Source organism: Solea solea, chromosome 1 (genome assembly GCF_958295425.1).
Source record: "Solea solea chromosome 1, fSolSol10.1, whole genome shotgun sequence".
NCBI lineage: Eukaryota > Metazoa > Chordata > Actinopteri > Pleuronectiformes > Soleidae > Solea > Solea solea.
Window position 1 is genome coordinate 46,739,135 of NC_081134.1, and position 21,145 is coordinate 46,760,279.

General features: G+C 44.1%; 2 protein-coding genes across 23 annotated transcripts in view; both read left to right on the top strand.

Moving 5' to 3' along the window:
- Positions 1-16,964, top strand: part of epb41l3b (erythrocyte membrane protein band 4.1-like 3b) — a 46,130-nt gene extending 29,166 nt beyond the window's left edge. For 3 of the 22 annotated variants that reach the window (XM_058613069.1, XM_058652811.1, XM_058652184.1), the window contains exons 9-26: positions 1,273-1,425; positions 2,397-2,494; positions 2,835-3,010; positions 4,042-4,235; positions 4,620-5,198; positions 6,270-6,326; positions 7,045-7,080; positions 7,426-7,491; positions 7,984-8,172; positions 9,119-9,190; positions 9,512-10,201; positions 10,861-10,893; positions 11,104-11,166; positions 12,079-12,159; positions 12,922-13,020; positions 13,304-13,384; positions 13,642-13,757; positions 16,044-16,964. In XM_058613069.1, coding sequence (XP_058469052.1) covers positions 1,273-1,425; positions 2,397-2,494; positions 2,835-3,010; positions 4,042-4,235; positions 4,620-5,198; positions 6,270-6,326; positions 7,045-7,080; positions 7,426-7,491; positions 7,984-8,172; positions 9,119-9,190; positions 9,512-10,201; positions 10,861-10,893; positions 11,104-11,166; positions 12,079-12,159; positions 12,922-13,020; positions 13,304-13,384; positions 13,642-13,752 — 2,778 coding nt within the window. In that variant the 3' untranslated portion in view covers positions 13,753-13,757; positions 16,044-16,964. The remainder of the gene's footprint in view (positions 1-1,272; positions 1,426-2,396; positions 2,495-2,834; positions 3,011-4,041; positions 4,236-4,619; positions 5,199-6,269; positions 6,327-7,044; positions 7,081-7,425; positions 7,492-7,983; positions 8,173-9,118; positions 9,191-9,511; positions 10,202-10,860; positions 10,894-11,103; positions 11,167-12,078; positions 12,160-12,921; positions 13,021-13,303; positions 13,385-13,641; positions 13,758-16,043) is intronic. The other 19 variants (XM_058653654.1, XM_058612461.1, XM_058654788.1 and 16 more) reach the window with 19 other exon arrangements.
- A 1,083-nt stretch (positions 16,965-18,047) lies between these two features.
- On the top strand, positions 18,048-20,443 carry LOC131468617 (zinc finger and BTB domain-containing protein 14-like). The gene is made up of 2 exons (XM_058643514.1): positions 18,048-18,155; positions 18,845-20,443. The coding sequence occupies exon 2, from the start codon at positions 18,868-18,870 to the stop codon at positions 20,041-20,043; it is 1,176 nt and encodes a 391-aa protein (XP_058499497.1). The 5' UTR covers positions 18,048-18,155; positions 18,845-18,867; the 3' UTR covers positions 20,044-20,443.
- The last annotated feature ends 702 nt before the right edge of the window (positions 20,444-21,145 follow it).

Below are 21,145 nucleotides of genomic sequence, written 5' to 3' on the forward strand. Positions count from 1 at the left end.
TTCAATGCTACAGGGAACATGTTTGCATGTATGTGCCGATTCTGCCACTGTCACCACCATGAACACGGGCAGATGGGTAAAGTATGACCCAGGCCTTAATACAAGTTAACCAGCTACTCGGATGAGCTGTTAGTGGTATCATGTCTCCAGTAATGTGGTCGTCTCTGAGATTTGTAATAAGATGTGTTTGTGTTCTGTATCTGCAACTTTAAAATAACACATTCCAAATCATGCAGTCAGTAAGTGACGCTTGTGGTCCACCGCGACACCGCTGCTTCAGAAACATCATGGCTGCCACAGAAACGCCTCCGCTGCACTGCTGACTGACTGGCATGATATCACTTTGGCTTCTGCAGATCTGGGGTTAAAGGGTGGAGGGGCGGGGTCTGCAGTCCATCATTAGAACACAGGCAGTAACGACGGCAGGACCTGCTGGCATCATCAGTCCCAACATGAATCCTTTATTCATGAAGTACTTTGAAGGTCACATGAGCGTAGATGTGAGTGATGGAGAACATTTACATCAGAATAGAGGAGATCAGTGACTGAGACGACATCAGTGCTCAGTGTCTGTTCTGTGACTCACACTTTTTGATACACATCAGACCAGCATCCCTCTTCTGTCTTCTCTCCTCTCTCATTAAATGCAAAGTTGATAGGGAGTCTCTATGAATTGGCTCCAGCTGAGGGAGAGGTAAGAGGCTGCATCCCATATCCAAGTGTGTGTGTGAGTGTGAGAGAGAGTGAGTGTGAGTGTGAGAGAGAGTGAGTGTGTGTGTGAGTGAGTGTGTGTGTGTGGTTTTTCCTTGTGCATGGTTACATACACACTTGACACTTGATCTTCATGCGTCCCACTGTTATTTAAGACTGGTTGTTGTCACTTTGGACCAGAGCCTCAGAATCATTATCTCATGCTTCTGCAGTGAAGAGCATCATTTTGTGCTTCATCCTCCATTTTCCCTTCACTTCACTGTGGCTTCATCCACTCACACTCACTTTATGTGTTCCAACACCGTTCCAACATGAACACAGCCTGCATAGAGAAGATAAGAGTCTGCACCTGCCTGCTTCACACCGACATTATCACCAGTCCACTCCATCCTGCACTTTGCTCCTTAATTCCTCCCATAGTTTGTTTAGCAAAACAGGAAAAGAAGATCTTGTTTGTTTTTGAGGCTTTGAGATGATCTTTGATTCTGTCTTAGTCTCCCTCTAATCTCTTACCAGTAAACAAACTGGACATTTGTGTGTGTGTACATGTGATGTTCTCAGGACTCTGAAGGTGTGGAGATCATGCTGGGGGTTTGTGCAAGTGGCCTCCTCATCTACAGGGACAGGCTGCGCATCAACAGGTTCGCCTGGCCCAAAATCCTCAAGATCTCCTACAAGAGGAACAACTTCTACATCAAAATCCGGCCTGGCGAGGTGAGGAGCACGTGCTAATCGTTAATGAAATGAAAAGGATTCAGTTATTTACAGGAAAGGCCAGAGCTGAGCTGTTGGGTCATTATTGGTGTCAGTCATGATTCTTTGTATCTGCTGTCTAAGATCACTGTTTTAACTGCACTTGTGTCTCAACTTTAATGGGTTCAGCACAAGTCTGAAGTTCTGCCATCGGGTGAAAGTCATTTCTGAATGTGTTGATGAAAAGAACTTGTTTCCTAATCCAACATCTCTTTACACAGATTTGATTATGCATGTGCAAAGGAGCTGGAGATTGTAACTGTAATTCTTTCACCATAAATAGCTACCAAGTAGTTTACATTAGATGGATTCAAATGAAGCAGTAAAATGACCTGGGCTTGGCGTGCTCTGAAAGTTTACTTTAAGACTTTAACGGTTAGGTTTATTGCATATTTGGACCAATTTCTGTTGCTTTTCATTTCTTATTCTTCTGCAGACACACATTGGTTTGCTTAGATACTTGTCTCTCTCTCGTTTAATGGGATTTTAAAAAGTGAAACAATCATTTTGAGCATGTGTACATATATATACATATAGATGTGTGTATATATATATATATATATATATATATACATATATGTATAGATGTGTGTGTGTGTATATATATGTGTGTATATATATATATATATATATATATATATATATATATATATATGTATACATCTATATGTATATATATATATCAAATGATGTGCTCTGAAAAATGTGTGTACAGCATGTTTCTGAAGACGTGCGTGAGCGTTATAAACACATGTTTTATCAATCATAAAACATGTCATCAATCATCAATCATTCCAATGCAAATGCTTATGATAACAGACTTTGACAAACATAAGAACAACAGTACTGTATTGTTACCACAACTGTGATAAGGAGCTGAAAACGACATATGAATCTGATCACCCTTCCTTTTGTTTGAATCTGAATTCCAGTTTGAGCAGTTTGAAAGCACTATCGGTTTCAAACTGCCAAATCACCGCGCTGCCAAACGGCTGTGGAAGGTCTGCGTTGAACACCACACCTTTTTCAGGTGAGAAACAATAGAGGATCTTTGGCTATGATAAGAAACACGTTCACAAATAAGTTTGTAATGTAAGAGATTAACCTGAGGCATAAATCTTATTACAGAGAGTCGGTATATCTTTAAACTCTTCATAGAAGAGAGAGCCTAACATATGCTGCTTTGTTTTCCTTTGTAATGTAAAAACAAAGTCACTGATAAACACCTGTAATTATGTAGTGGTAGTTAAATAGGGCTGAACCTTAAACACAGATCATGTTCTCCTGGGTTCTTCACAGTAGTGACTCTGTGTAATGTTTATTTTGAGATGTTTCTCTGTGTGTGTGTGTGTGTGTGTGTTTGGTCACAGGCTCGTGTCCCCTGAGGCTCCTCCAAAGAAGTTCCTGACCCTCGGTTCCAAGTTCCGCTACAGCGGCAGAACGCAGGCTCAGACCCGCCGGGCCAGCTCTCAAATCATCAGACCCGCTCCGCTCTTCGAACGCTCCTCCAGCAAACGCTACAACATGTCCCGCAGCTTAGACGGAGGTGACGAGCAGTCTTTTCAGTGTGTTTCTCAAACCTGGAAACCATAAATAATGTTATCATCATAGATATTCACATGAAAGAAGCTGATCAGTATTAATCTGGATCTGGAGTCAGACCCTCTGTCAGAGGCTTAGTCTTAGTTTCATGACTTTAATTTCTCTTTTCAGTCCTGCTTGTTTCTCATTTCTCACATTGTTGTCATGTGGAACATTCTGAATAAGATGAGAAAAGACCTGAAGCAAATTACAGTTAAACAAGATGCAACCACTGTGTGAGCTTCAAGCTCACGGCTGCTTCAGGGACCATGGAAGAGTCTGTGCTTCTCATGTTTATTGTCAAAAACGTGACTCAAACAAATCAAAAATCAAAAATATAAAGCACCGCCGTCACTGAGGCCGAGGGTTCCTGCAGCCCGTCTCTGGACCCAGCCTACTGCAGGAGACCAGAACCACGTTACAACCTGATTCTGTCCAGCTGCCTGATCACTGACTCCTCCCTCTCCTCCAGCAGCCGCCGCTCTGACCACACACGGCTTATTGTGACCTTTGTTAGACTTTAAGGTGTCGGTGCTGGCAAAGCTTCTATGTCTGACACACTTTTGTGACGTCATGTGATTTAATTTACCGTTAATAATTTCCTTCAGACTCAGTGAAACGATTCTCGAGACTGTTCACTGTCCTCGCTCCCAAATGGTGGAACGAGCTCCCCATCGACATCCGGACAGTAGAAAGCCTCCACGTCTTCCACCGCCGACTAAAAACACATTTCTTCTGACTCTACCTCGACTAAGACGACGACGACAAAAAAGAAACACTTGCTTATACATCGCACTTATGACTAGCACTTTATAGTTTACAGTCTTACTTGAAGCTCTTACTTACTTCTAGCTCTTGTTTTTACCCAAATGTTTAAATGCACTTATTGTAAGTCGCTTTGGATAAAAGCGTCTGCTAAATGACATGTAATGTGATTCTAGCCGCTCACGTTCATCTCTGTCCTCTGTCCTCTGTCTCTGTCCTATGTCCTTCCAGCTCCCATCACAGAGAACCACGACACTCTGATGAAGGATAGTTCCGCAGATGGGACGGCCAAAATCATGGCCAAGGGAGACATCATCACCACGGTAACAACGGAGAAGAAAGCAGAGGAAGAGCAAGCGGAGCAGGAGGACGCAGCAGAGACGCCAGAGCTCGCTGCCTCGACGCAGCAGAGACACGACACAAAGGTAAACACTGAGACACCTGCTGTCGTCACATCTGTGTTTCATTAGATAAAAGAATAATAAATATGAAAGACAAAGAAACATCATGTTTCTTTGTCTCCTTTTATTTGGTTTGTCTGAAGAAACTTTTTTATTAGTAACATTGTGGCTGAAGACAATTGCTTTCAGCTTTACCCCCTGCAGTAGAATTAGCCCTAAGTGCTTTCATCTTTTCGGCGCTTTACTAATAAGCTTTTCTTTTCTTGTTCTTCTTTTGACCCCACACTATACTTGTGTGTGTGTGTGCTCATGCGTGTTCACCTCCCGTCCCCTTTTCTCCTCCATTCTCACACACACACACACACACACACACACACATATGTTATCCCCGTGTGGACCCTCCGTCAGTACTCCCATCATGCATACACAAGCGACCCCCTCCGCTCTGAGCTCTCACTCCCCTCATCTCCCGTTTCATTAACCAAAGTGAGGCGGCGGCGCAGGGAGAACGCTCGTAAACGCGCCTCATCGGTCAGTCCGGCCAAGAGCAGCAACGGGTGCCACCGCCGCCAAGCCCGCGCCGACCGCAGAGCCGCCTTGTTAGAGGAGCAGGCACTGCTACTGTCTGCCCGCAAGCAGAGGCTGGAGCAGGGCACGAGCCGTGGCGGCATGCTCTTCTCCTTCTCCCTGCACCTGCCTGACCTGTCCTCCATCCTGGACGAGGATGGCTACATCACCTTCCCCGACCTGTCAGAGATGCGCTTCCTCCCCTGTTGTGCGCAGAAATTTCTCCCCATCAAGTCACCGTCACTCATCCCCTGCTTCCTCTTCATCTTCTTCTTCCTGCTCTCCACTTCCTTCTCCGTCCCCTACGCCCTCACTCTCTCCTTCCCCTTGGCACTGTGTCTCTGCTACCTGGAGCCTAAAGCAGCCTCCCTGACCGCCTCCATAGCCCAGGGCTACCATGACAGTTCAGAGGAAGAGGAGGTGTGTGTGTGTGTGTGTGTGCGCGTGTGTGCGTACGCCTTCATGTTCTAGTTCCTGCCTCTGGCTTAGAATCACAGTTCATCAAATGTAATTGTTAGTTCCTGATCCTGATCCTGACCTGGAGACTGTCTGTCCCAGTGTCTGTCCCAGTGTCTGTCCCAGTGTCCCTACTTTCAGAACCTCATCTCTGCCCAGTCACACTCTCATCCTCATCGACATCACAAGTACACAGAGATGAACCTGCAAGTCTCATCCTTTCATATTTACATCATCTTTATGAGAGGGTTAGACACAATGACACACTCATTTGTGTGAAATAAAAAAAGGAGAATTCATTAATTCATTAATTAATGAGTTAATGAATGAATGAATGTTAACAGTCAGTTTCTTCATGTAGTCACTAACCTCTCACCCACTAAACACATCCATATGTGTAGTCTTTGTGCCTAAACCATCCTCATTCAGAGCTTTTCTATAGTAAATGAACAGTTTGATGATGAATTCCAGCTGCATGACTCATCATTCATCTGAGCACTCAGTCTCTGCATCGTCGTCCAAATGAAAGTGGATCGTTTAAACGAGAGCGTTCATCCTTTCAGAGAAGTGTCTCACGGCTGTGCCGAGATTTGTAAATGTGTTGTGATGCAGTGAGAGACTGACGACTCAAGACACATCAACATGCACGCAGAGGAGGGGGCGGGGCCTGAAAGTCAGGTTAAATTGTCAAATCCAAATTTTAACGACATGTTGTACATGTTTTCTCTGGTGTGTTCACCACGATTTAGCGTCGGCCAATTGAATCCTATTTGATTTCTATGTCAAAGTGACTGACTGAAGGTTTCTACTTCCTCTGAGTGTGTTTCTGCTCGCTTTACTTTGCTTCTCTTTTTTCCTCGTCCTGCTTCTGCTCCTGTTTTTCACTGTTGTCTGATGCTGTGAAGCTGACAGAAACTGAACAATGTCTGTCTGTATGAGAAGTGTGTCAGTTTGGTTCTTTTCAAGGATTTAAAATTGCGTTGGGTTCGTCTCTTTTCTTTTATTGCTTGCCACTTGGAAACGGTTTTGTGAAAGCAGACAGACAGCGAACAAACTGACTTTGCCTTTGATGGAGAGATGACCGCCACAGAGGTCTGTACATCAGGGGGAAAATGTCCTATTCAGCATGAATGTGTGTGTGTGTGTGTACAGACCAAGAAGAGAGCAAAGAATGTGCTGGATCACAGGTGTAATGTCAAATGCATGTGGAATGTTTTAAAATGACTGTTAATGAACTCCACCGTCCCATTCCCTGAGTGTTTGCCAAGCCCCGCCCCCTCAGCTCCACTCCCCAAAGAACGTGGTCCCTGTGTCGGGACGCTCTCACAGTTCTTCATAGTCCAGAGATACAGTAGCTGTAAACATGCATACATGTACTTTTACTTATGTGGACATATACTGTATATGTATATACATATATATATATATATATATATATGTGTGTGTGTATATATATATTATTTTTACATACATATAAATATATATTTACCTCTACAGTTACCTGTTCAGAAGAGCCGAGCATGGCCAAGCTGCAGGCTGGTGGAATGTTTAATTACATGTGTCACACTGACATAACAAATGCTTCCCATGTTTCACTAGAACAACACACTTACACTAACTTAGTCCATATCCAAAGGATTTAAAAGCAGTGCCCCACTATGATGATCGCTGTTAGGCCCACTGTGTGTTTTACAAACAGTCATGTCCACGTCTCTGCTTGCATCCCTGTCTTCCCTTTCACTGGACATGTCCTCTGTGTGTCTCCCTCATCTCACGCTCTCTGTCCCTCTCCTTTTCTACTTGCTGTCAGTCGGAAGCAGAGGACGACTCTGAGATGCAGACTCAGGTACACTGGGCTCGCTTGCCGGCCCCGCTCAGTGCATCACACCAGCAGCAGATGCACTGAGGTCATGTCATCCCTGCGCTTCAGCTTGCTTGCTGCTGTTGACATTATCATACCACACACGTGCACACACACGCACACACGCACACACACCATTCCTGCTCATTTCTCAAGTGCTTTTGTGCAAACAGTGGAGTCACATTTCTTTTCCTGCTTCAATGCCTGAGTTGAAGTTCACATATTTCCCAGTGACTGCGTTGATGGCCTTGAATTCAAAGCTCTCGTCTCTCTGAACAAGAGCCTAAATTGAACGTTAACACACTTCCTCTCCCCTCTTCCCTTTCTCAGTATAGTTTCATAAGACGAGTAACAGGGGAGAACGTGTTTATCAGACATAGTAATCTGATGTTAGAGGTTGGTAAGAAAACAGCGCATGACTGAAATCTGCATGCCAGTGTTTTTTTGTGTCAAGGAATCCTAAATGATAACATGGAGGTGTAACCTGCAGGTAGCTCTGCTACTGTTCCATGACGGTGTTCTTGTTGTGAACATCCACATTTATTTTGGTGAAAAGTCCGTGTTTTGCAGAGAGAACTTGACGTCTAATGAGATCTGGGAGTGTTGTGTTTAACTGAATCTGTGAACATGTGCATGACGCCGTGTAGTTTCCCTCAATGACCCTGGTACTTACAGCTCATGTATGTGAACCTGTTGCTGTGTGTGTGTGTGTGTGTGTGTGTGTGTGTGTGTGTGGCCTGCACATTTTGATAAACATATTTGGAAACCCATTGGATATGTTAAGCTACCATTGCGTTCATAAAGCATGGCCGTTGTTGCTGCTGCCGCGCTGCTCCTGCTCCTCCCTCATCTCACATGTATCATGATTGACTGCTGCGGCTGCTGCAGGACACCGAGCCTCCGGTGGAGGTGGCCAAGCATCAAACCAACATCAGTGAACTCAAGCGCTCCTTCCTGGAGACGGGCGACAGCAAGCCGGGCCTGACGGAGTGGGAGAAGAGGCTCTCCTCCTCACCCTCCGCCCACTCGCCCCGAGCAGACGAAGCGCCCATGATAGAACCTCTGGAGCCGCAGGACGTAAGACGCTCTAGTCCCCACAGCACAACAGACACACGCGTGTGTGTGTGTGCGTGTGCGCGTGTGCGTGTGCGTGTGTGTGTGTGTGTGTGTGTGTGTGTGTGTGTGCGTGCGTGCGTGCGTGCGTGTGTGTGTGTGATTGTTGGGGTTGTGCTGGTGAGTGTTGTTGTGGTGGTGGTTGTTGTGATGGTTGTGGTTGTTGTGATTGTGGTGGTTGTTGTGATTGTTGTGGTTTTGGTTGTTGTGATTGTTGGTGTGATTTTGGTTGTTGGTGTGGTTGTTGTAGTTGGTGTGGTTGTTGTTGTGATTGTTGTTGTTGTGGTGGTGGTTGTTGTTGTGATTGTTGTGGTTTTGGTTGTTGTGATTGTTGGTGTGATTTTGGTTCTTGGTGTGGTTGTTGTAGTTGGTGTGGTTGTTGTTGTGGTGGTGGTTGTTGTTGTGATTGTTGTGATTGTTGTGATTGTTGGTTGCTGTTGTGATTGTTGTTGTGATTTTGGTTGTTGGTGTGATTGTTGTTGTGGTTGTTGTTGTTGCCAGAACTCTGGAGGTTTTTTTGAGCTGTTTTATTCTGTTTTAGTTGTTGTTGTTGTGATTGTTGTGGTTGTTGTGATTGTTGTTGTTGTAATTATTGTGGTTGTGGTTGTTGCCAGAGGTTTTTCTGAGCTTCTGTTTTATTTGTTGTTGTTGTTGTGGTTGTGATTGTTTCTGTTGTTGTTGTGATTGTTGTTGTTGTGATTGTTGCCAGAACTCTGGAGGTTTTTCTGAGCTTCTGTTTTATTTGCAGTGCGTAACTGAATGTGATAACACAGCGTTAATGAGCATCATTGACTGTAGACTCTGAACAGTAGCGGTTTATGGACGGTCCTCTGAAGGAGCTGTGGTCCCAGATCATGTCCATTTTTCTGTGTCTGTCTCAGTGTGTGAGTGACGTTTGATTTTTCCACAGACTAAAGACGAGGAGCCTGCTGGAGACGAGAGGAAACAGGAGGAGGAGGAGGAGGAGCCCAAAGCCACTGAGGTAAAAACTCTTTGACATTTTTGTGATTGTGGTGCTTTGAAATGTTTTCTGTTTTTTTCCATGACCTTGCTCCAAACATTTTCTCATAAATAATGGAAATAAAGTGTTTGAGAAGGGAAAACTACGTCCTTATTTGATTTCATCATAAATTCAAGTGTCTCATAACAGAAACTTAAAGCCAAGACTCCATCTCTGCCCCAGTATTGTGGACCTCATTTGAAGTGTGTGTCTTTTTCTTGCCGTATTTCGGCTCTTTGTTTTTTTTTCCCTTTGTCAATTAACTCAAACAACTCTTTACCAATAAGCCAAGTGTCTCCCCAGGCCACAGGATATCTGGTGAAGTACATGGCGGATAGTGTTGTAACGGAAGGTGCGACCTCCTCTGGGCCTCACGGGATTAGTCTATCAACCACTATGGATGATGACGTCTTCATCGATGGGACCCTCAGGGAGGCGGAAGAGAAGACGCCCGACTCCCAGGATGAGGTGTCTGAGAGGTCGATGGTGAAGATCAGCCCCAGAGCCGTCAGGCAGGAAGTGTCCCAGGCAATCACTGACAAGAAAGGGACTCTGATTATCCTGAAAGACGACACGGAGGGCAAAAACACGGCTGTCCCTGGAGAGGACACAGAAGACACCGGTTTACTGTCTGCACCTAAAGACAAGGAAACTGTTAAAGATGACATTGCTGTTGTCGTCAAAGCCCAAATGACAAATGAAGTCAAGACTCCAAGTCTGAAGATTGATATGAAACCTGATGACATGACTCTGTTTAAAGGCATGGACTCGCCCAAAAAGGCCATGGCGTCATGGATATCGCAGGAGGTGAAGGTCGAGACATCTGAGGTCACCTGTGTGTCTGCAAAGGAAGTCAGAGAGATGAAGACGTGCGACGGCCTGCAGCACAAAGCCCAAATCTTCACCTTTGAACAAATGGCCCAGAGCAAAAAGTCAAAGTCCGACTCGACTCAGAACTCACTTTTTGAATCTTCAGCTGCGTCTTTAGCCGTGGTACTGTATGAAACAAAAGTATTGGCTGCAGCCCCTCTCCATGTTTCCACCACCACCAGCAGCAGCAGCTAAACCAGTCTAACCACAGTGTACCGAGGTGCTGTGCATGGCTAACTTCACCTCAACACTCGCCTAATGCTGCTTTGTGTTGCGTTCAGGCCCCGCTGCTGCTGCTTCTGCTTCTTCTTCTTCTTCTTCTTCTTTTTGTTTTTGTTTTTGTTGACAGCTAAAATCATTCTCCTGCTACTGCAGCTGATGAATGAACAGAAAAACATTTGGCTCAACTGCATCATTCCTTTCTTTCCTGTTCACAGACAGAGCAGAGCCTTCATCGACCTGAGCCCGTGCAGCTGCTGCAGCTTTCCCCTCCTCATCCTCCCAAATCCCCTGTTGCCTCCTCATCTCTTGAGGAGATGAAATAATGTATGGCTTTACCTGAAAAGAGATTCCACTCGTCTTAACAAACACATATTGGCCCAAACATGCAGCTCTAACCCTGCGAACATTTGTTCAACTTGAGCATTTTAATGAGCTTTCTGACAGTATTCCATACATTGAAACTGAAACCTTAGTTTTCCCACCTCCTCTTTCCCTTCACTCTTGCGTGTTCTTGTGACTTTTGACTGTCCTCTGTTTTTCTGTCTTCTTGTGTCCGTCAGTCTACGCTGGGATGGGTCCCCTCCTCCCAAAAGGTGACCCCTCCTCTCTGGTCCACAAAAATGATCTTAAAACCCGTTGAAGTATCATTCTGATTCTGTTTATGACTAACATCAGCATTTTTTTCTGTCGTAGGTTTGGTGTCAAACAGATTTACCTGTTTTTAATGTGTTTAACATGTAATTTAGTTTTTTGGTTTTTTTTGTCGTGCAGTCACCAGTTCATCGTATCCTTGTTCTCCACAGACGTCGGCAGAGTCAGAGCAGAAGGAGACGGAGGCAGCGCCCGCCGAGTCAGCAGAGCCAGCGGTGAACACTGAGACCTCACTACAACACTGTGTTAGCCTGAGTGTGGAAGAATAACAGTTATATATAATAATAAGAATAATAGCTGTCTGTACTGGCACTGCCTCAGTGACAGAGCGTGTTCATATGTGAACCTAACAACAACAACTCAAGTCTCTGTGATGACACCACTCACATCGAGAGGGGGAGGGTGCATGTGTGGAGGAGGAGGAGTCTCTGTGATGACACCACTCACATGGAGAGGGGGAGGGTATTCATCTCAATAACACTCCCACTCTCATTAGAGGCTGAAAGGAAGACAGAGAAGATGGAGGAGGAGAGATTTGTTTGGATGATGAATTAGTAGATATATATATATATATACATATGAGGATATAAAGCTGGACTCATGAGAGTGAGTGACGGTACACTGTAAATAATACACGCTACAATAAAACATCTGTATTACATGATCTTTAAATGCACTTTTCATTTCATACCTGAAAAGGTTTATTTATTTGACGTTAAAGGAAAGATATTTACGTTAGTGTTTACGTGTCTATAAATATGGTCAAATTCTGCTTTAACACAAACATGCAACAATTGTCATTAAATGACTTTTATTTAATTATGAATTAGTTTTGTTGATTCCATGTGTTTTTCACACATTTATTGAATAGAATAAATGTGATAACGATACGACCGTGTCCACAGTGTAAGAGTGGCTCTTGTCTCATGTCACGACACTGATGCACACAGTGATATATTGCCCCGCCCTAAGCCGTACAGTCAGTGTCCATTTCATTTTGTGTCCAACATCCTAGTGCTGTTTAAAGTCCAGTCTTGTGTTTAATAGTGAGCTTGGTGTCGCTGTACTCCCTCATGAATATAAATAATAATAATGAATATAAATGTGTCCCTCGTTTCCTCCCCCAGGGTGAACTCAGTGAGGGAGGAACCAAAGAGATACCTGTGGTTCACACCGAGACCAAAACCATCACCTATGAGGCTGCAGAGGTACAGGACCGCGTCCACACACACACACACACACACACACCAGTGGCAGTTGTTTCTACATCCATGCTGCTCTGTGTTCCTCTTCAAGGGTCAAGGGTCAAGGGTCAAGGTTCTGCTCTGTGTTCCTCTTGTAGAACACGCTCTGCCTCATGTTCCACTGTTGAGTGACAGTAATTAACCAAACTAACTGTTTGCTCTCATCGCTGATTAAATATGACTGAATATTAGATCTTTTCTCTGTTTATTATAAGTCACATGTTTGTTTTTAGCTCGTCCAAAGTTCTAAACTTAGTAAACTTATTCAACATTATTCAAACAAAGTATTAACAGTCGATAAATCAATGAAGGCCCTTAAAAAGGATTATAAAGTCTTAATTGTGATTTCATGAGGTAGTAAACGTTGTCCATAGGGTTTGACTGTGAAAAGTAAGTTTTATTATTTTTGTTAAAAACAACGATGGCAGCACGTGCACACACACACACACACACACGTAACGTTAAAGATCTTGCGACAGTGATCGTGTTTCTCCTGTCGCCAAATAATATCTGAAATCACACAAAATAAACTCCAAGATCGTCAGACATTGGAAAATGTGACTTTGTGGACTCCTGGTTTTTGTGGACTCCTGGTTGAACATCCTGCATAAAGAAGATCAGCGTCTCCTCGATGGTCATCAACGCTGTGAAACATTTATTGTGTCGAGCGTTGTTCTTTTGTGTGTTTGTGCAGACGTGTGTAAAGATGTAAGTGTTTATCACCAGGTTGACAGTAATGGTGACGCAGACCCCGGCGTGTTGCTGAGCGCTCAGACCATCACCTCAGAAACCACCAGCACCACGACAACCACTCACATCACAAAGGTCGGGGTTCAAACACACTTTAAAACCACAATCTAAAGAAATAGAAAGAGATTTTACAGTTTAAGATTATTTACATTACATTATTTACATTTGAGTCATAATGACTTTTCTTCATTTTAGTTGAACTGAATAATCCCAAAAACGTTGATTTATTATTTATTAGCAGTTAATTTCCATGATAAAATGGCTTTATTTGAAAGTGTGATCAAAAATGACTTGACATTGAAACACATTCAATGTTCTTTGAATAAATGGACTGAATTGTGTTGATTGTGTCGATCAGATGGTGAAAGGAGGAATATCAGAGACGAGGATTGAGAAGAGGATTGTGATCACGGGAGACGCAGACATCGACCACGATCAGGTGTCTTCACGTTTTTAGCATTTTTTTAGCATTTTGTCTCAATGAGCATGAATGAATAAAGTTTTTGACGTCAGTCACCCTTCAGGAATTCCCCTCCTCCCAAAATGAGCATGTGATGTTTGAAACAAAACAGCATGAACTCTGAGATGAGAAGTGTAACTAAAGGTGAATAATTCAACATCCTCCTCCCTCCCTGCCCTTTCCCGTTCTCTGTCTCCCCCTGGTGATCCTTTCTGGCACTGCACTCCCACATATAGGCTCTGGCTCAGGCCATAAAGGAGGCTAAAGAACAGCATCCTGACATGTCAGTGACCAAAGTAGTGGTACATAAAGAGACAGAGATCACGCCAGAGGAGGGGGAGGACTGACCCAGGTAAGACCAAAGAGGCCTCAGTCCTGGTCCCGGCACTGTCCGCTTCAGTCTGGTTGAGTTTAGTTGGAATGGGCTTTTTTTTTTCTTTTTTCTTTTCTTTAATTTTTACCTTTTCTTTTCTTTAATTTTATCTTTTCTTTTCTTTAATTTTACCTTTTTTTTTCTTTTCTTTTCTTCCCCACATTGTCTCTCTGAGTTGCTGTCCACTGTCAGACATGCTGGTTTTCAGCACTTGCTGTTTCTGTGGTTTTTAAAGCATCATGTGGTCGTTGTTGTTGTCGTTGTTGTTGTTGTTGTCGTTGTTGTCGTGGTCGTCTCAGCTCCGCTCCCTCTGCAGGGAAAAGGTCGGCTGGTGCGCGTGTGCGTGTGCGTGCACACAGTGGACATTACTGAGGCTTACAAACCCTTACAGTAATGCTGCTGCCAGTGTCATGCAATGTCTCCCAGTTTGCTGACAACACTGCCCCCTGCTGGAAACAAGTTTTTCCCTTGTTGTGTGGAAATGACTGAGCCCTCATGGACTCTGCATTGTTGTGTCTACATTGTGTTTGGTCACAAAGACACAGGCAGTGATGAGCCATGAAATACTGGCTCAACCAGCTCCTGCTTCTCAGAATGTTCAGTCAACTTTCTACTCACTTCTGACAAGAAATATCAGGTTAAATGTCAAGGCTTGTGTGTTGTACCATTTTATACTTATACCAGCAAAAGAATTCATATAATAATATGTAATACATATTTTTTTAAGCTGACTAGGAATCAGTTTTAGTGTTTCTCCAATCATTCAAACAAGCTTCTTAAATTTGAATATTTTCAAACGGACAAACATTTGGTTTGTAGACTTTTGATAATTCAGATCATTTCCTGACATTGTGTTTTAGAACATTAAATATTAGACTGAACGACATCAGCCTCAAACACTGGCAAATTAAAGCTTTAAGTTACTGTCTCATATCAGATGTATTTATTTATTTAGCTTGGAGTTATCACTGTATCTCTGGGTCTCATTATTTTACTTTAGTAAAAGCTCCACTCTGTTGCGCTTCTGTGTGTGTGCGTGCACGTGTGTGTGTGTGTGTGTGTGTGCGCGTGCATGTGGCAGGGCTGGAAATAGGTCAGCATTCCTTGTGGCAGCGTTTCAAACAAAACAAATCCTCACAAATGCAGCCATTTGTGTCTGAACATGTCCGTGTGTCAGGTGTGGAGCTGCATGATGGAGCCTCTCAGTGTCATTACACCACAGCATGTCCGTCCTTGTCTTTGCAGCACACGTTTCTTTTCTTTTTCTTGGTTTCTCGGTTTTCTCGGTTTTCTTGGTTTTCTCTGGCACTAAAGTGTGCAGTGTGTTTAGTTGAGGGTTGTTGCTTCAGTAGCTTCTGAGGGGAAAGATGGTGTGTTTGCAGGTGTGAGGTGAGCAGATGTGCATGTGTGTACTTGTGGGACTCACCAGATGGGAATGCTTTGTGTGTGTGTGTGTGTGTGTGTGTGAGTATCCATGGTGGATACACACAAGGACGCACGCACACACATTACATTACATGTCATTTAGCAGACGCTTTTATCCAAAGCGACTTACAATAAGTGCATTTAAACATTTGGGTACAAACAAGAGCCAGAAGTAAGTAAGAGCTTCAACACACACACACACACACACACACACACACACACACACACACACACACACAGACACACAGACACAGACACACACGTGACGCAGCTTTTTTTCCATCTTTGTTCTTTAAACTTCAGCTCATGGTTATTTCCGTTACTGATGAATCTTTGTCTTTGACCTTCACTAGATTCTTTGTAAATTGCTCAAACACGTGGCGGGGCAATAATAATTCTGCTATAACACAAATAATAATTGTGTTTTAATATATTTATAATGAATCATTATGTATATTTCACATAGTAAATGATGTTTATTACATTACAAGTTTAAACCTTATCACAATATGATGCTATTCAAACTCTAAGACAATATCTTATCGATATACTCAAACACAAAGAACGGTTCTCTTCACTCTGATGAAGGAAGTTTCTAAAAACTACCGTGATGTGTTTCATCAAAACTTCATTCCCTAAAAAACCGATAGTGGTTGTTTTCTGTGTTTTCTGTGTTCTATTCATTTGTGACACTGGCCTGTTTTGTAGCCTCGTTGTGTGTTTGTTGGTTGTATCGCTCTCATGTTCAGTCTTTGGCAGGATGCACTGCAGCACTTGAAGGTACAAGATGACGTCAAAGCCTGCAGGATGCACTAACTGCTGTTTGCTCTGCTCCTGCAGGAGTAGCACTGCCGAGTGGCTCTTTCCGGGTTCAGCCTCCCACTACTCCGACATCCCAGATCTCCTCACATCACACCAGGACTCTCAGAAGACGAGAAAAGCCTCCTCACTCTCCTAAAGCTGCAGCTCGCCGCCGGTCGCAACCATCACCTGCAATATAAACCAGTGCATTTAGTGCATGAGAAGGACGCAACGTCGCATTAGTACGATTTTAAAAGAAATGGTCCTTGATCCGCCTGCACGCTGAAAACCCTGTGTGCAGCATTGCTTTCACTGCCTTATGACTCTGAAGCATTTTTATGATTACTGAGAATAATTATTGTAGCAAACCTTTTATTTATGAAATAAAAAGCCATCAGTCCAGAAAGTTTTAAAATCGCCATAGGCTGTATATGTTAAAGAGAGCAGACACTATGTAACCCTCGCTTCACTCACTCCACAACCACATGACTCTCCCTCCGCGAGGTACGTCACTCACAGCCCACAACTGTACATATCAGAGCTTTCCTAAGAAAACAGCAACTTTTCTGTCACAGTCATGGTTTTTTTTTAATGTCTACTTGAATTCCTTTTTTTCTTCTTTTTTTTAAACGATCATTTCAGTATTTTATTGTTTCTCATCATCTGATTCCACCACTGAAGGTCTTGGCAAACGCTGAGGACTTGATGTGTCTGCGCAGGCCGGGGTTGTTGATCGGCTGCAGCACACGTCCACCAGGTTTGTGTGACTGTGAGGAAAAAGGGTTCGGTTTGCCAAGCTCTGCCCAAAACCACATGCAAAGCCAAAAAAAAAGGATCTGTCATCTACCCAAAACCACCCTCCTGATCCTCTGTGTGCCTCCCTCGTGTTTCATTGTATCGTGAATATCGTTCATGTACAGCCATGTTTTCCTCAAAAATGAAATAAAAGTGGCAAACACATTTTATCCCTCAACTGGCTTTTTTCTCAATTCTCAAACTAGAGAAAGCAGCACTGACGCCTGAATGCACCTCTTAAGTCTTAAGGTTAAATGTTGTTTTTCCTCTTAACTCTTAAGGTTATATGTTGTTTTTCCTCTTAAGTCTTAAGGTTAAATGTTGTTTTTCCTCTTAACTCTTAAGGTTATATGTTGTTTTTCCTCTTAAGTCTTGAAGTTAAATGTTGTTTTTGATTGAAGTGAGTATGTTTGAATATATGCATAAACACTTGGAACAGGAGTCTCAAAGTCGTGAGCTTCAGAGTTCTCTGATGTGACACTCGTGTAACTCTGTAACACCATTAGATGTCACACAGTTTTACATATTGGACCTTTAAAAAGAACAGATGCACTGATATCGAACCAGAGTCAAAACCAAGGTTACCAAGGTTACGTCATAAGCTTTGATATCTGATCTCCTGAAATTACACGTATGCAGAAACTTGTGTAAGATTGAATTTTCTCATGATTAATGAGACCAGACAGATTTCATGGCCTCAGGAACTAAACTAAACCTACTACGAGTGAGTATTGAAAATGATATACAGCACAATAAATGTGTTTATTTGAATTTGTTGAGTGTGACAGAAGCTTTAGATGATGAATTACTAATTAAACCAACACTAAAAAAGAAGCAGGGTTAGGGTTATGACGAAGCCTGAGAAGCCCCGCCCCTGCTGTGCATGCGCGTTTCCCGCAGAGAAAAACAATAGGTAAGAGCTCCCACTCTGCTTTGTTTCATGAGGCCGGATGATGTTGGATTTTATGCAGCGATCAGACCTCCATGTTTGTCCTAGACATGATGAAATACAGCAAACATTCAAAACAGTTGTTTGAATTGTAACTTAACCTTCAATCACGCATGCATTACAGAAGATAAACAATAGTCAGTAGCGTTATATCGTGATTTGTATTTCAGTAGTTCCCCATTCAGATGGTGAAACTCTGTAAGTGCCTCCGCTGCAGCCATCGTCTCGTCTATAGACGATCTTTGTAGCGCAGTACTCTCTCCCGTGCTGTAGGTGGCAGCAGAGCAATGCGGCGCTTCCTGTGCAACCAAACAGTAACAACAAGAGGAGGAAGAGGAAAAACGACAGCTCTAGGATCGTCGTCGACTGCCTTGCGTGACAACACTGGAATCGCACTCAGGCTTCGGGTATTAACATTTTCTCTACAGTTTTGTCTCGTTTGTCGCTGCGAGCGGCGCAGAAACGTGTCCCGCGCGCCTGTTGTTCGCCGCTCCGCCGCTGACGCGCTCTTCTTTCCGCTGTTGGAGAACTGCCGTGAACGCACCAGGAACATGCCAATGGAGGCTCGCTGAGCAAAATGGCTGGGCGCAGTGAAATGTGAAATATTCCTGCTCACGTTGATCCACGAACACGCGACGCGACTGACACGCGAACACGCCGCTGAAAACGTTTAGTGCAAGTGAAGGAAAGTGCGTGTGTTGTGTTCCGCCGCTTGTTAGCGCATTTTTATTGACATTGCCGCGGCTTTCGTCGCTCTCGGGCCTGTCGTGTGTGTGTGCGCGCGCGCGCGTGTGTGTGTGTGTGTTTCGGGGGTTTCTGCGTGGTTGAACTAAGTTACTGTTGTTAACTCTGTGCGTTTCAAATGTTACGTCGCTTACAGGTTAGTGGGTTGGTAGTTAACAGTCATAATGTTGCCTTCGTGGCCGTTGTTAAGGTAATAATCCGTGACTAAAGTGACTTTTCCTTGGCCCATCTAGTGTGTTGCAGGTTACTTTAGTAAAGTACCTGTCAAAGTGTGCTGTAACGTCACAGAGACGTGAAAATGAAGCTCCTCCTCCTCCTCCTGCTCTGATGTTTTACTCTGTCTCCTCTGCAGGATCCTCCTTATTGACCTGCATCATGTCCGACTTACTGAGATATATCGACTACGACCACAAAGCCACCTTCCTGAAGATGCTCAACCAGCAGAGGATGGAGGGTGAGCACTGTGATGTGGTGGTGGTGGTGGAGAACATCGAGTTCCGGGCTCACCGCTGCGTCCTGGCAGCCTGCAGCAACTACTTCAAGAAGCTCTTCAAGAAACAGAGCGATGAGGATAACTCCATCGTGGAGCTGGACTTCATCCGCTCCGACATCTTTGAGGAGGTGCTCAACTACATGTACACGGCCAGGCTCGCTGTGAGGAAGAAGGACATCAATATGATGATGTCGTCCGGTCAAATCCTTGGCATTAACTTCCTGGATAACCTGTGCACACAGAAACGTGAACTAACCAACATGAAGACCCGAGAGAACCAGGCTCCGGGCGACCACGTGATGAGAGCTCAGGACGCCATCCTGAAGGAGCTGGCCATGGAGGAGGTGAGGAAGAACAGCTTCTACGACCAGGGCATGGACAGCATGGGGCCGGGAGCCTCGCATGTGACGCAGCCACACAACTACAACACCAACATGACAAAAGATCCTCACAGCCACAACTGGGGCTCCTCCTCCTCCAGCGACATGAAGCTGGAGTATCTCCTCTACGGCCACCGCGACCACGGCTCCTGCCAGAGCACGGGCACTAAGCCCTTGGACCACAATGCCAAAAAGGAGCGTCTCCTCACTGCCAACCGTCCTTACGCCTGCGAGCACTGCCCCAAAGCCTTCACCACCTCTGCGCACCTCAAAGAGCACCTGAAGATCCACTCAGGGTTCAAGCCTCACCGCTGCGTCGTCTGCGGCAAGGCCTTCATCAGGGGGCCCGACCTCAAGAGGCACGAGAGGGTCCACAGCAACGAGCGGCCCTTCGCGTGCCAGATCTGCGAAAAGGCCTTCAAGCACAAGTCCCACCTGAAAGACCACGAGCGGCAGCACCGAGGCGAGCGGCCGTTCAACTGTGGTTCCTGCGACAAAGCCTTCATCAAGGCGTCGGACCTCAAGCGCCACTGGAACACCATGCACAGCGGGAACCCCCGCAGACAGATGTCGCTGTCCCCCGCCGCCTCCTCCCACCACAGCCAGGTCGAGGCCCCTGAGCAGAGAGACTGGAAAATGGAGACTGGACCACATTCGCATAACTCTGGAGACTGTTGAGCCTGTGAATGCACCACACACGCACACGCACACACACACACACACACCTACATTGACATGCAAGACACACACAACATGTAAACACAATTCATTCATCCACAACCCTGTGACAGGCTGATGATCAGCCTGACGTCACATGGACGCGCATCAGAGTGAGTAACTAAGAGATCCTAGCATGTTCATAAGACTGTGGGGGCTGTGTTATTATTATTATTATTATTATTATTATCATTATTATTACTATTATTATTATTATTATTATTACTATTCTAAAAAAAATGAAACTATGTCAAAACAATGTTTTTCTTTCCACCTGTAAAATCATGTAAATGTTTAGTTCACTATACAATAGTTCTATTTTTCACAAAGCATCGTTGCTATGTAGACCGGGGGTGGGGGGAGGGGGCGGGGGGGGCGTGGTTCTCATCGTCAAATAACATTATTCTCTTTTTACTTTTTATGGGGGATATGTAACATTTAAATGTTTGTTTAACCTTGACTGGATTTTACAAAGATAAAAAGAGAGTGGGGGTGTGGGTGGGAGGGGCTAAAAAAAGCTGTTTTGTTTTCTGCATAACATTTGTTGCATCGAGTATATTCATGTGGATGTTTTTAAATGGCCGTGTTTAGTTGTATCGACTGATATTTACAGTGTAAGAGTAAAGAGTCACTTTTTTTGTTTTTTGGTTTCCACATTTGACACCAGATGATACCAAAGTCTGTGGAGACTTTCCGGCCCAAGCAAACCGGGCCAACTTAGATTTACTGTTATACAGTATAACTGTCATCCAAGCTATCAACAGTTCAATGATAGATGTCTGTATATACTGTAGCGTAGTTTGTTGCACAGTTAGTCACAATAATGAATTATGCACATATATAACGTTGTCCTACTCCTACACTTTGACAATAAACACCAGTTGCTGTGTTTTACTGGGTTTTCAACGTTTGCTTGTTTTTAATGTTTGTTTTAATCCGTCGTCAAACGCATGGATTAGTGTATCGTTAGTGTATCTCTATAACCAATAATATATATAATACAGCTACGTTCAACATGTATATGTATTAGGGGGAATATAATCCACTGATGAAGTGATTCTGA

Coding starts and splice junctions, on each gene's coding strand:
- LOC131468617 (XM_058643514.1), top strand. CDS start 18,868: ATGTCCGACTTACTGAGATATATCGACTACGACCACAAAGCCACCTTC.